The sequence below is a fragment of the Protopterus annectens genome, chromosome 15.part0 (assembly GCF_019279795.1).
Source record: "Protopterus annectens isolate FY-2018-M chromosome 15.part0, PAN1.0, whole genome shotgun sequence".
NCBI classification, from domain to species: domain Eukaryota; kingdom Metazoa; phylum Chordata; order Ceratodontiformes; family Protopteridae; genus Protopterus; species Protopterus annectens.
In genome coordinates, this window is record NC_056749.1 from 62,623,085 (window position 1) to 62,636,002 (window position 12,918).

General features: G+C 42.1%; 1 protein-coding gene across 3 annotated transcripts in view; it reads left to right on the plus strand.

Annotated features, from left to right (window-relative positions):
- Positions 1–12,918, plus strand: part of TMLHE (trimethyllysine hydroxylase, epsilon) — a 1,127,719-nt gene that overhangs the window by 220,424 nt on the left and 894,377 nt on the right. For all 3 annotated transcript variants that reach the window (XM_044057660.1, XM_044057662.1, XM_044057661.1), the window contains one exon: positions 1,218–1,394. In XM_044057660.1, coding sequence (XP_043913595.1) covers positions 1,218–1,394 — 177 coding nt within the window. The remainder of the gene's footprint in view (positions 1–1,217; positions 1,395–12,918) is intronic.

Consider the following 12,918-nt stretch of genomic DNA (forward strand, 5'->3'; position numbering starts at 1 on the left):
GTTGTTAAAGTCAGCTTCTGTACATGTACACCATCTAACCAAGCTTGTAAATGTCTTCCGTATACATTCAAATTTCTTTAATTGTGAGGCATTAAATATACAGAAGAAGCCATAGTAGCCCAACCAGCCAGTGGGAGTAACACTCTTCCATCCCTGCTAATAACACACTGCAGGGCAAGCACAGTATTATGGATTAGAGTCCAGTAGGATTCCTAAATTACAGTTAATTAACTTTTGAGCCAATATGATCATTCACAGCATAAGGATACATGCATTTGTGTATGCCGAAATGCAGCACTGTGCATTTTTGGCATTGGATTTCAGACCTTTCGATGAGGATCACTGAATGATAGTATCAGTGTTGCTTTGAACAACATAATGTTTATTTGAGTTAATTACCATACATCTTACTTGTTGATCCAATTTTTTCTCAAAAGTTGAACAGTCAGTCATCGATAGATGAACATAGTGCCCAAGACAGATCCTTGTAAGACCTGTTTTTGTAGTCAGAATAGCAGTACTTAATTCTAACCGAACATTTCTTGCCAGTCAGCCAGTTTGTCACCCACCTGATAATGTTATGGGTGGATGTTCACTTTAACAGTTGCTTCTAATATGAAGCCATGGGGAACTGAATCACATGCTTTGGATGACCTCCACAGCCAGGCCATAATCCCAAGAACAGATGATGTGCTCATCAAAACAAATTACATTAGTTAAAAATGAGCTCCCAAACAAAAGATTATGTTGGTAAATATCTGAAGTAAGTCAAACGAGTGCTGAAAGTTGTGAGTTACAGATGGAGTGATGCAGAGATAAGTGAAAATTGGAAGTAGTAAAATTATTTCCTGAAAAACAAAGGTGGTTAAGGGATTGTGTTGTGGGAATCCAAAATTAAAAATAGATGGACAGTAGTTTTGACTGATCCTGACTAGCAACACTAGGAAAGCTTGAGTCTAGGCTAGAAACTTTAAAAACTGCGTCAGGTAATTTAAATTGTGAAACTGGCAGCAATAGATTTCTAAATTTAGGGTTTGAACAACTGATCTTGGGATCTAAGAATGGTTTCGTAGAGAGTCGGTAGTGGGATGACTGTAACCTGGAAGCAGCACTGAAGATGCAATTGTTTCTGACAAAGAAACAATGTTGTGGGGGGATTTAGTTTTGTGTAGTTAGCATGAGAAAGATTTTTATTTTGACATTGTTTTCTTTTTCAGAGCTCAAATATGGTGATTCTTTGATGCGTTTTGACTATGTATGGCTCCGGGACCACTGTCGTTCAGCATCCTGCTACAACTCCAAAACCAATCAGCGCAGTCTAGATACAGCCAGTGTGGATTTGTGCATCCAGCCAAAGCACGTGCGAGTGGATGAAGCCACATTGTTCTTGACATGTATGTTTTTCTTTATTTTGTAGATCGATGGTGTATGTATGCATGCATGTATCAGCAACATGTATTTATTTTAAGATGCCATTGCATGACTTGCACATTTGCTTGAGTAACGCAGCACTGATAATGTGCAGCAGCTTCATTTTAATTATATTTTTTTAAGGTAATGCACTACTAACAAAGTACTTTATGGATTTACATAAATCAATAGGTTCCACTGGTGCAAAACAGTGACAAGCAAATGTTTTGAAATGTACCTCAGTAACCAGTAACAGCCTCTGGGAAGCAGACTGATATGTTTGCCTTACAAACACAAGGTGCAGGGTTTGAGTCTCACAAGGGATAATCGGCTAGGCTTAAAATGGCTCGCAAGGGCAGTTAGCTTAGTACTAATCAATGAACAATTTCTATGAACTATGTCCGGGGGGGGGGGGGGGGGCTGAATTACATGCTTTGACAAGCTCCATATAGATGACCTCAACAGCCAGACCATGATCCCAAGAACAGATGACGTGCTCATCAGAACTAATTAGATTAGTTAAACTTGAGGCCATGTGACACAGTGTCTGCTGGTAGGAGAGACCCATGTCATGTACGGACAAGCAGGCAAATCCTAGTTGTGACTGATTTTAAAGCCTGAATACATAAATATGTCAGCATATACCATTGCCTATCCTGTGTCAATACTCATTAACAGATTCATTCACCAGTCTTATGTCCCCTCCATATAGAAATCATTTTTCCTGTTTCTGCACAAAGGGGAAAAATACAAGTGATTATTCCAACTATAGGCCCATAGCCATCACACACACACACACACACACACACACACACACACACACACTCACCACCCCAATACTTTCCCCCTATCAAAAATTATTGCATCCATTCTCACTTCCACAGCTACATTTTTACCAATAACCTTCTGTCCTCCCCTCCGTATGAGTTTGCACCAAATACCAGTATCATTACTACGCTAATGGACTTCTCTAGCATGGTTAGTTATAGCTGCAGTACAAGTAATAATATATCTGGCCTGTTCTTGGACCTCTCTAAAGCCTTGACACTGCTTCCATCAGTTAGCCTTCCTTGATCTCTTGTACTCCGGTGTCTCCTAGTTCCTCACATACCTGTCTGACAGATCCCAAGCTGTTAAATATCAGTGTGGCATCACTACCTTCTTACCAGTCTCTGCCGGTGTTACCCAAAGCTCCCTACTAGGACCACTGCTGTTTAATGTATTTGTCAGTAATTTACACACTGCCTCAAAACTTGCCAAACTAATGGAGTGAACTGATGATGTGACCCTAAAACATGCCACACTAATTGAATGCACTGATGATGTGACCCTAAAACGTGCACACTAATGGAGTGCACTGATGATGTGACCGTAAAACGTGCACACTAATGGAGTACACTGATGGTGACCCTAAAACATGCCACACTAATTGAATGCACTGATGATGTGACCCTAAAACGTGCACACTAATTGAATGCACTGATGATGTGACCCTAAAACGTGCACACTAATGGAGTGCACTGATGATGTGACCCTAAAATGTGCACACTAATGGAGTGCACTGATGATGTGACCCTAGAACGTGCACATTAATGGAGTGCACTGATGATGTGACCCTAAAACGTGCACATTAATGGAGTGCACTGATGATGTGACCCTCAAATCTCATTCTTCTCCAGCTGTTCACATAAAGTCAATTCTCCATGGAAAATTGGTAGCAAAATCAGACCTAATACTTAATCCAAAAAAAGACGCAACTTCTATTTTTCTCTCCCAAGTCTCATACCAAATGCAAAGCCAACCTTCAGATCACTTCTACATATTAAAGTAGTCTGTAATACTAAATTTCTAGGTGTTATTTTATTTAGATGATACAATGATATTCAACCTGCATATCCAACAAGCAATACAAAAAAAAAATCACAACAGGGCGGGTGGCCTAATGGTTAAGGTGTTTGCCTTACAAGCACAAGCTGCAGGGTTTGAGTCTCACAAGGGATAATTGGCTAGGCATAAAATGGCCCACAAGGGCAGTTAGCCTAGTACTAATCTATGAACCTAAGAAGTTAGGTCTGCTATACAGAGCCAAGCAGTATGTGACTAAAATAAGCCATATAACATTAACATCCAACTACCTGCTGCCTGAGCTTCTGTACATCTGTCATATTTTCTCCAGTAACCCTGACAACTAAACTACAATGCTATAATAAAATAGCCAAATTTGTTCCAACAAGCCATACTCCACACATCGCTGTATTGCCTTCAGACACCTGAACTGGTTTGAGCTGTCACACCTCCTAGCCTTCTCTCACCATCAGTTTACACACAAATTGGTCTTTCACCCTGACAGATGCCTTCCCCTAAAGGGTATACTACAACTCCATCATACCAGCAGAACTCTCTGCTCTACTGACAAACATCTCCTCTCAGTTCACAAAGCACACAACAAAGCAGGAATTGTACTTCACTACAGTTGTATCTCAAAATCCTGGAACTCCGTCCTCATTCCAGTAAGATTTCTCAACAACAACACACATCTTATTTTATTCATTATTTACTTTACATTTGTTTACCTGGAAAGTTCGACTGGGATAAGACCTATTTTCAACGGAGGACTGGGAAGAAAATCTCCACATATAGAGATTTTACAAAGCTTATACAAGAAATTGTAAAAAAAAAATGTACAAGACATACAGTACACCAGAAATTACCCTCTATGCTATTGTAGCTGACATTTGTATTATACAATTATCTGATATAATTCCTTATTGTAGTTTAGACATTGTAGTTTCTCAAACTAAGCTGAGGAGGGGTTTGTAGGGGGGGGGGATTGGATAGAAAAATATGAGGTTAGAGATTATCTAGACATAAGAGAGAGCATAGATTATGAGGTGGTCAGGTAAGAAGAAAAATTATGCCCAGAAACTATTAAAACTAGTTGGCCTGGAGTAGTACAGGAGCAAAGGCAGGTGTCATTAAGATCATTTTTAAGAATCTTTTTGCATTGGTTGGTATTTGTGTTGGTTCTGATGCTGTGAGGTAGTGAATTCCACCTTGTTGCTACATGATGAGAAAAAAGAGAGTCCTCTGTCATATTAGTGGATTTGGGCACACGTAGTACAGATTTATTTGTTGACCGAAGACTTAGATTTGTGGTATGGGGCTGGAGAATATGTAGAAGGGCAGGGTTTTGTTTCAAGTTGATATACTAGTTTGTGTGCCAAGGTTAATTGGTTATAGCATAGAAGCTGTGGGAGTTCTAACCAGGAGAGTTTTTTTTAAGGAGTGACAGTGGTGGGTATGATGTGGGCAGTAGGTTGCAAATTTAGCTATTTTATAGTAGCTTGTTTTTTTAAGGTTGGTGAAAATTGGAAAAGCATACAGAAGTGTTGCTAGAAGACAGGTTCTAGAAATGGCAACCCTAGAGGTGCTAGTTGGTTACATTTTTATGTCTGTAAGTTCCCTTTTTTGTGAACTTTTTAATTGTTTGTGCTGTATGCAAGTCAAATCTTAGGTTATCTATTATTACTCCTAGTGGTTTTGTTTGTGAATCGGCATTAATTTTAGTATTATTCCTAGCTGTGATGTAGATGGGTTGGAAGAGCATGAGTTTTGTTTTATTGGGGTCAAGTATGAGCTGATGGTTAGAGAGCCATAGCTCAGTATCTGAGAGTGATTTTTAGGTTTTATCGTGGAGATATTGCAGGTTATTAGCAGCGCCTGTAAGTGTTGTGCCATCTAAATATTGGATAGTTGAAGCCAGTGGGGTGTGAGCAATATGGAGGTTGTTTGTAAAAATAGTGAAGAGTAATGGCCCATGAATTGAGCCTTGAGGTACTCCTAGTGTGACGGGAAGGGGGGAATAGGACATTAAGCCATTTTACAGATTGTTGGTAGCTCTGTAGATAGCTTCGGAACCATTGAAGTGCAGAGGGGCTGAGATTCAGTTTGGAGAGTGTAGTTAATAGTTTGGAGTGGTAGACCATATCAGAGGCCTTGGACATGTCTAGAAAGACTGCAGAGACTATTTTACCATTGTTTCTGAGTTGGGTGATGGAATTGGTGAAACTGAGGGGTGCAGGTGTGGTACTATGAAGGGGCCTAAAACCATGTTGACATGTTATTAGCATGTTGTTGAAGGTAAGATAATGAAGCAGCTGGGACTGGATACATCTTTCGAGGAGTTTAGATAGTGGAGAATGGCGAGCAGTCTGTAGTTGGTCATCCAAGGGGATAATGTGTGCGATTTTCCATATTGCTAGGACATGTTGTTCTGTTATAGACCTGTTAATAAGGGTTGACGCTGGATAAGATATGGCTTCAGCTGCTAGTTTTAAATATTCGGTTGGTTACTTGTCAGCCACTATTGAAGAGGGTTTGAGTTTTTTTGAGTAGTTTCTTAATAGTAGCTGTGGGCCAGGCTGAAAGGAGAAGGAGTTGTAGTTAATACTGAGAGGTTTGGAGCCCAGTGATGGTTCTGTGGAATTACTTTTAATTAGAGATAGTACACTTTCAGTGAAGTATTTGTGGAATTTTTCTGCAACGGTGGTAGGAGAGTGTGGTAAGTTGGGGGAGGGGGTAGTGGAATGTCCTGGGTAGAGAATGGGATTTATGGTATTCCAAAACTTTTGGTGGTTATGCTAGTGTTTATGTTGCAGTTTATAGCAGAAGTTCTTTTATCTAGGTTGATTTGGTGTTTAGCCTTGTGTCTAATTTGCTGGAATGTGATGCGGTTGATTTGGGTTTTACAGGTGAGCCATGCTTGCCAAGCTTCGTCTCATTTCCTAAGGAACATACTGATGTCATTAGTTAGCCATTGTGTGTGTATGGCCTTAATACAAATTGACCTGGGGGGAGGGGTTGTTTAGAATTTCAAGGAAGGTAATTTTTTTTTTAGTAGAGGCCAGTTACATTTGTTCTTATCTTTCTTATTTTTATTATTTTTATTTTTTTTCATATCTTCAAAGATTAATTAAAAATGTTCCTGCTTAACTCCTGGCTATGGCCCTGCTATTCCCCAAACTAAATTATTCCTAGACTTTCTCTAGTGTACACATCTATATCAATGACTTTTTTATTTTTCTGTCTTTTCTAATTCTTATGATAAAATGCATATAATTATACCTGACCTAATATACTACTGCTTAACTGCACCCAGTGGTGCTTATGTTGTAGACTCGAGACCTGCAAAAATTTCAAGTACTGTTGGTAACTCCCTACTGGGTGAGGAAAGTAAATATCTTTTTTTTGCCTGTGAGATGATTAAGCTGAGTAGAGCTTCTTTCTTTTTACCTGCTCAGTTTTGTTTTCTGTTTAACAAATATGCTTGGCCTACTGTTTTTGTTCTGTGTGTCACTTAGACACTTAAGTTATCCAGGCTGCACATTTTGCATGTTTTTTTCATTGGTTAAGTTGTTTCTTGAGTGATACTTAAATACACAGAAAATATATGTGGCTGTTTTTTTCTGATAAGTGTGCAAAAACTACAAGCAGTGTTGGTGACTCCCTGCTGGTTATTTTTCCCACCCACTCTCCCGTTCTTTGATCTACTTTTTAAACTTGTGTTTTTACGCTGCCAGCCCTTAATGTATATTGAGCTTTATAAGCTCCCCCTTTCTACACTGCTGTTGTATCTGCCTTTCCTTCTGCTTATTTTTGGAAAAAAGTGCATTTTGCCTCTCATTGTCTGATGTCCTTCAAGGATGCATCTGCAGTCATAACAAATGGGTTGTCCTGTCGTCAGGCAGCCCTTCGGTCGGCCGGATTCCAAAGTCTGGGTCCGGCCGCTGATGTCGCACTTCACCCGACGTCATCTCTGCTGGTCTTCGAGTATAAAGGCATCAGCCGACGCCATTTTCCTCAGTCTTTCTTGCCGCGCGGCGCCCGAAGCAGAAGCTGTTCGCAAGTGCCGGTCGGTCAGATCCAGAGATTACTACTACCGAATACTACTTCGAAGACTTCTAAAAAGCTAAGTGCCCCGTTGGGGACTCTTTCTTGCCTCAGCCGATGTCAGAAAAAGTCAATAACTGTTTAACTTGTGGGAAACAAATACCTCATAAAGATTTCCACTCTTACTGCCTGCCTTGCTTAGGCCCAGACCACGACGTAGCAGCCTGTTCGGCCTGTGCTTCCTTCAACCGACGAACGCTTAGGCGTCGGTCGGAGTTTGCTGAACAGTTTTTGGCTCAGATTTTGCGTACATCATGCCGTCGGATCCTCCGACTACCCAAATTGTTAAAAGGGCAAAGAAAAAGACCGACACTCGCGGTCCGCGGTTTCGGCCGAAACCACGGTTAAGCAAGCCGCGAGTGTCTCGGTTTCGGCCGAAACCGAGAAAACCGGTCAATCTTCAGCCGAATCCATGACTACTACTGAGGCTCCTGCTACCTTAGTTGAATCGGCCTCAGAAGTTTTGCCTACTACTGTGGTTCCTAGTGATTTATCAGACACCATTCCTTTGGATGTCTCTACCCCAGCACGTGGTTCACAAATGCTCACTTCTAGTTCACAAATGCTTACTCTGGCAGAGGATTTAATATCCTTAATGAGGGGATCCCAATCTCACCCAGACAGGGCCTCTCAGCCCCCAGAAAAGAGACCTAGAGCAGAGCCCCCCGAGCCAGTGTCCTCTGATGATTCTTTGGATGACTCAGACATTACAGATCAGCCAGAGGCTCCTTTTTCTACTTATGAAGATTCCGATGCTGAGGAATCCATTCCATCTGCCTCTCCACCAGAGGAATTTTCCTTTGGGGAAACCTTACATGCCATGAGAGAACAATTCCAATGGCAGGGACAAGATTTCTCAGATTCAAGAAAAGGCTTAGGACATTTCTGCACTTACCACAACATAGGCCCTTAGCTATACCTCCAGTACTGCCTGTTGTGGATGATGCATTTAATGATGTTTGCACTGCTCCTGATACTTTACCTCCAGCCCCTGCCAAACCAGATAGATTTTACAGGGTGCCAGACACTCATCACCACCTATACAAGGCCCCACTTGCAGATCCTGAGACTATATCCCAGGGGCCTAAGGCAGTAGCCTCGACCTCAGCAAAACCCTATTCCTTCTGAAAGGGAATCCAGGTCCTTAGAGATGGGGAAAAAGTTTACACCTCTGCTACTCTCTCAGCTAGAGCTTTAAACTGTCAGTTTCATATGATCCAATACCAAGAGTTTATGCTTGATCAGTTAATTAAGAAGCTGTCCACTGATGACTCCTTAGATAAGAAATATGTTTTAGAAATGGTGAATAACATTCAGCAGGTTAGTAACCATTCTTTAAAATGTGGCTATGATGCACTGGAGGCTTCATTTAGATCAGCCATGACTGGCACAGTGATAAGAAGGCATGCATGGTTGAAAGAATAGGTCTTGCCGGATCATGTTAAAGCAAAGCTGTTAGATGCTCCTATGGATAAGGCCAGTCTATTTGGTACACCTGCTCAGCAAGTAATGAAGAAAATGGAAGAGAAGGCAAAATCTGTACAAACAGTTAAGGATTTCTTACAGGTTCAGCCCCAAGGTTTAGCAGGAACTGGCCTGCCAAAATTGGTCCTTTCCAGACTCCTCAAAATCTCAAAGAGGCAGGAATAGGCGCTCTAGAGGCAGAAATCAATCCAGAGGAGGTGCCTACAGAGGACGACAGTGGCAAGGCAATAACCGAGGCACAGACACAACCACTGCCACTGCAACAGGACAATCACAGTGACTTGGCTCTGACACCGCCTACCAGGGAGCAAATAACAGCACCTTTAGGCGGAAAGTTAGCCTTATTTTCGAAAAATTGGCACTATATCACAAAAGACAAGTGGATTTTGCAAACCATAGACTAAGGCTACAGGTTCCACTTCCACACCTTACCAGTAAAAAGAGGAATGCCAAACCTACCTCCAAATCAAAAAACAGAAGCTCTAAAGCAGATAGCGCAATTAACAAAGATAAGAGCTGTGGAAAGAGTACCAATAACAGAACAGGGCAAAGGATTCTAGTCCAGACTCTTCCTAGTACCAAGAAAAGAGAAAAGTTGCAGACCTATTCTCGACCTGTCCGTCTTAAACACATACATCATTGTCCCAAAATTCAAAATGCTGACCCTACAGCAACTTCTTCCCATGCTGGGCAAGGAGTGTTGGCTGGTAACTCTAGATCTCAAGGAGGCATACCTGCACGTCCCCATACGACCAAATTGCAGAAGATACCTCAGATTTCTTGCAGGATCAGAGCATTATCAATTCTCAGCATTGCCCTTTGGCTTATCTACTGCGCCCAGAGTATTCACAAAATGCCTGGCATCAGTAATCGCTCACTGCAGGCTACAGGGAATCCAAATTTATCCATACCTGGGCGACTGCCTGTTACAAGCGGACAACAAAAGCAAGCTGACAACAGATTTACAAAGAGTCATTTGCTTACTACAAGCCCTGGGATACACAGTCAATTTACAAAAGTCAAGACTGATACCATCCCAAACGAGAACATTCTTGGAGTGGAATTGGACACAGCAAAACAAATGGCATTCCTAACTGCAGAAAAACAAAAACAACTCCCTCTTTACTTCTTGGCATTAACAAAGCAGAACAAACTAACAGCAAGAAAAGTACTGCAGGCCTTGGGCTTCATGGCATCATGCATAATCTTTGTCCCACATGCCAGACTGCATATGAGAAAGCTACAGTGGTACCTAAAGAATTTATGGTCTCAACACAGGCACAGCTTAGAAACCGAAATCCCACTAATCCCATGCCTGAAACAGGAGTTCCTATGGTGGGCTCAAGCATGCCAGTCAAACCCAGGCTTGCCCTTCCACAACTTTCAAGCAAGCCAAACCATCACAACGGACGCCTCAGACCTAGGCTGGGGCGCACATGTTGGACAAATGCATACAAGGATTGTGGACTCCAGACCAGCTGCACCTGCACATAAACCAAAAAGAAATGCTGGCAGTAAAACTAGCAATCCAGAAATTCAGACCATTCCTCAAAGAAGGCCATTTAATGATAAGGACAGACAACACCACAGTCATGTGGTACATCAACAAACAGGGAGGCACTCATTCATACCCCCTATGCAGAATGACTCTGGACCTTTTGGAATATGGCTCTGAGCTACAACATCCAGTTACAGGCAATATTTGTGCCGGGAAAAGAAAACACCCTAGCAGACATGTTAAGCAGAACCACCTCGGATGCTCACGAATGGATGCTACACCCGGACATCTTCAAGGCCATCACAAAGAAATGGGGAATGCCACAAATAGACCTATTCGCATCCCCACTCAATCACCAGCTCAAAAAATTCTGCACAAGGACATGCCACCCACTTGCATGGAAGGTGGACTCTCTATCCTTCAGTTGGAAAGGCCTGACAGCATATGCATTTCCACCTCTTCCTTTGATGCACAAGGTACTACTGAAAATCAAGAGGAACGCCAAGGATAATCCTGATAGCTCCGAATTGGCCAAGACAAGACTCCTATCCATTGCTGAGGAGCATGTCTCAGGAGAATGTGGTCAATACCCTGATGCCTTTGATGTTAACTCAGAACAACTACAACATCATGCACCCAAACCTAAAAACCTTGCAACTGACTGCCTGGAACATCACATAGCAGCAACTAACCCAGACCTATCCCAAAGGGTTAAAGACATTATCCTTGAAGCCCGCAGACCTTCAACAAGAAGGAACTATGCAGGAAAATGGAAAAGATTTGTCATTTGGAGTACTGAAAGAGGAAAAGATGTGTCGAACATAGATATTGCTAACATCCTGGAGTACTTGGCAGAGCTTCTACATACAGGCCTGTCCTATTCCTCCATCAAGATACATGCATCAGCTATTTCAGCAGAATACAGCTTTGATCCACCTGTCTTTTCATCCTCTACTCAGGCAGTTCCTCAGAGGGATCAAGAATGTAAAACCTCCTAGGAAACCACCATTACCAGCATGGGACTTGAACTTTGTGCTAGAAAAATTGACACTCCCTCCATTTGAACCAGCAGCAACAGCAGATCTTCAACACCTATCATGGAAAACTGCTTTCCTACTGGCAATTACTTCAGCAAGGAGGGTTTCGGAACTACAGGCCTTAATGGCAGTACAACCCTTCCTAATCTTCCATCAAGATAGGGTGTCCATGAGAACTAATCCTACATTTATGCCTAAGGTGGTATCCAGAGTGTCTTTAAACCAGGCAATCCACCTACCTACCTTCTTTCCCAATCCACAGAACAGGGGAAAGACTGCTGCATACCTTGGATGTACATAGACAGTTACGCTACTACCTGGACAGAACCAAAGGTGACAGAAAAACTGACCAGCTTTTAGTAGCCTATGCAACAGGAAGGGAAGGAAAAGCAATTTCCAAACAGACAATCTCCAAATGGATAGGAAATTGCATAAGATTCTGTTACTCCTACCACGGAAAACCAATTCCACAGAACATAAGACCTCATTCTACAAGGGCTACAGCCACTACCACAGCTTTCTTACGAGGAGTGGCAACCAAGGACATTATTGAGGCGGCTACTTGGACCTCCGTGCATACATTTGCCAAGCATTATAATTTACCTCTATACTCTAGATCCCGAGCAGGGTTTGCCACTGCTTTACTGCAAGGGATCCTAACTACACCATACTTCTTCTTCCTCCTCCCCTAGTTTGGCTATGGTATTCTACCCATTTGTTATGACTGCAGATGCATCCTTGAAGGACATAGTACAGTTTTGTACCTACCATAAATGTAGATGTCCGAACAGGATAGGATCTGCAGTCAGGATTACCCACCCTCCTTGCCCTCTGTGGTACTCCTAGGGTATTTACCCTCCTAGTAGCTAGCTGGGGAGTCTCTTATGGTGTATTTGTTTGTATATATGTACATACATTATTATTTTTTGTGTTTGCCTTCTACTGTTTTGGAAACATTGGCATTTATCCAAAATTTAGCTTACCAAGAGGGCAACTGGCATCTGGGGCAAGAAACACTGAGGAAAATGGCGTCGGCTGATGCCTTTATACCCGAAGACCAGCAGAGATGACGTCGGGTGAAGTGCGACATCAGCCGAAGCCGGACCCAGACTTTGGAATCCGGCCGACCGAAGGGCTGCCTGACGACAGGACAACCCATTTGTTATGACTGCAGATGCTATCCTGTTCGGACATCTACATTTATGGTAGGTACAAAACTGTACTTTCTACATCTATCTACCTGTTGGATAAAATAGTGTATTTTTCCACTGTAGCAAGTTCTTTTCTGCATTTTACATCAGGAGAACAGAGGATTTTCCAACTAGTGGCAGTGGGTGGTAGCCTGGTCTGTATAATTTGGGGAAACACACTAGAGATTCCTGCATATAGTTTTATGGGCTGCAGGGCTTCTTAAACACACCTTACCTTGTTTTAGTTCCTTTTTAAGTTCTGCACAATTGTATGGCTCTTGGCTCATTTCTACAAAGTGAAGTACTTTTATTGAATAATCACACTTTTATAAGCTGTTTAAAGTACACT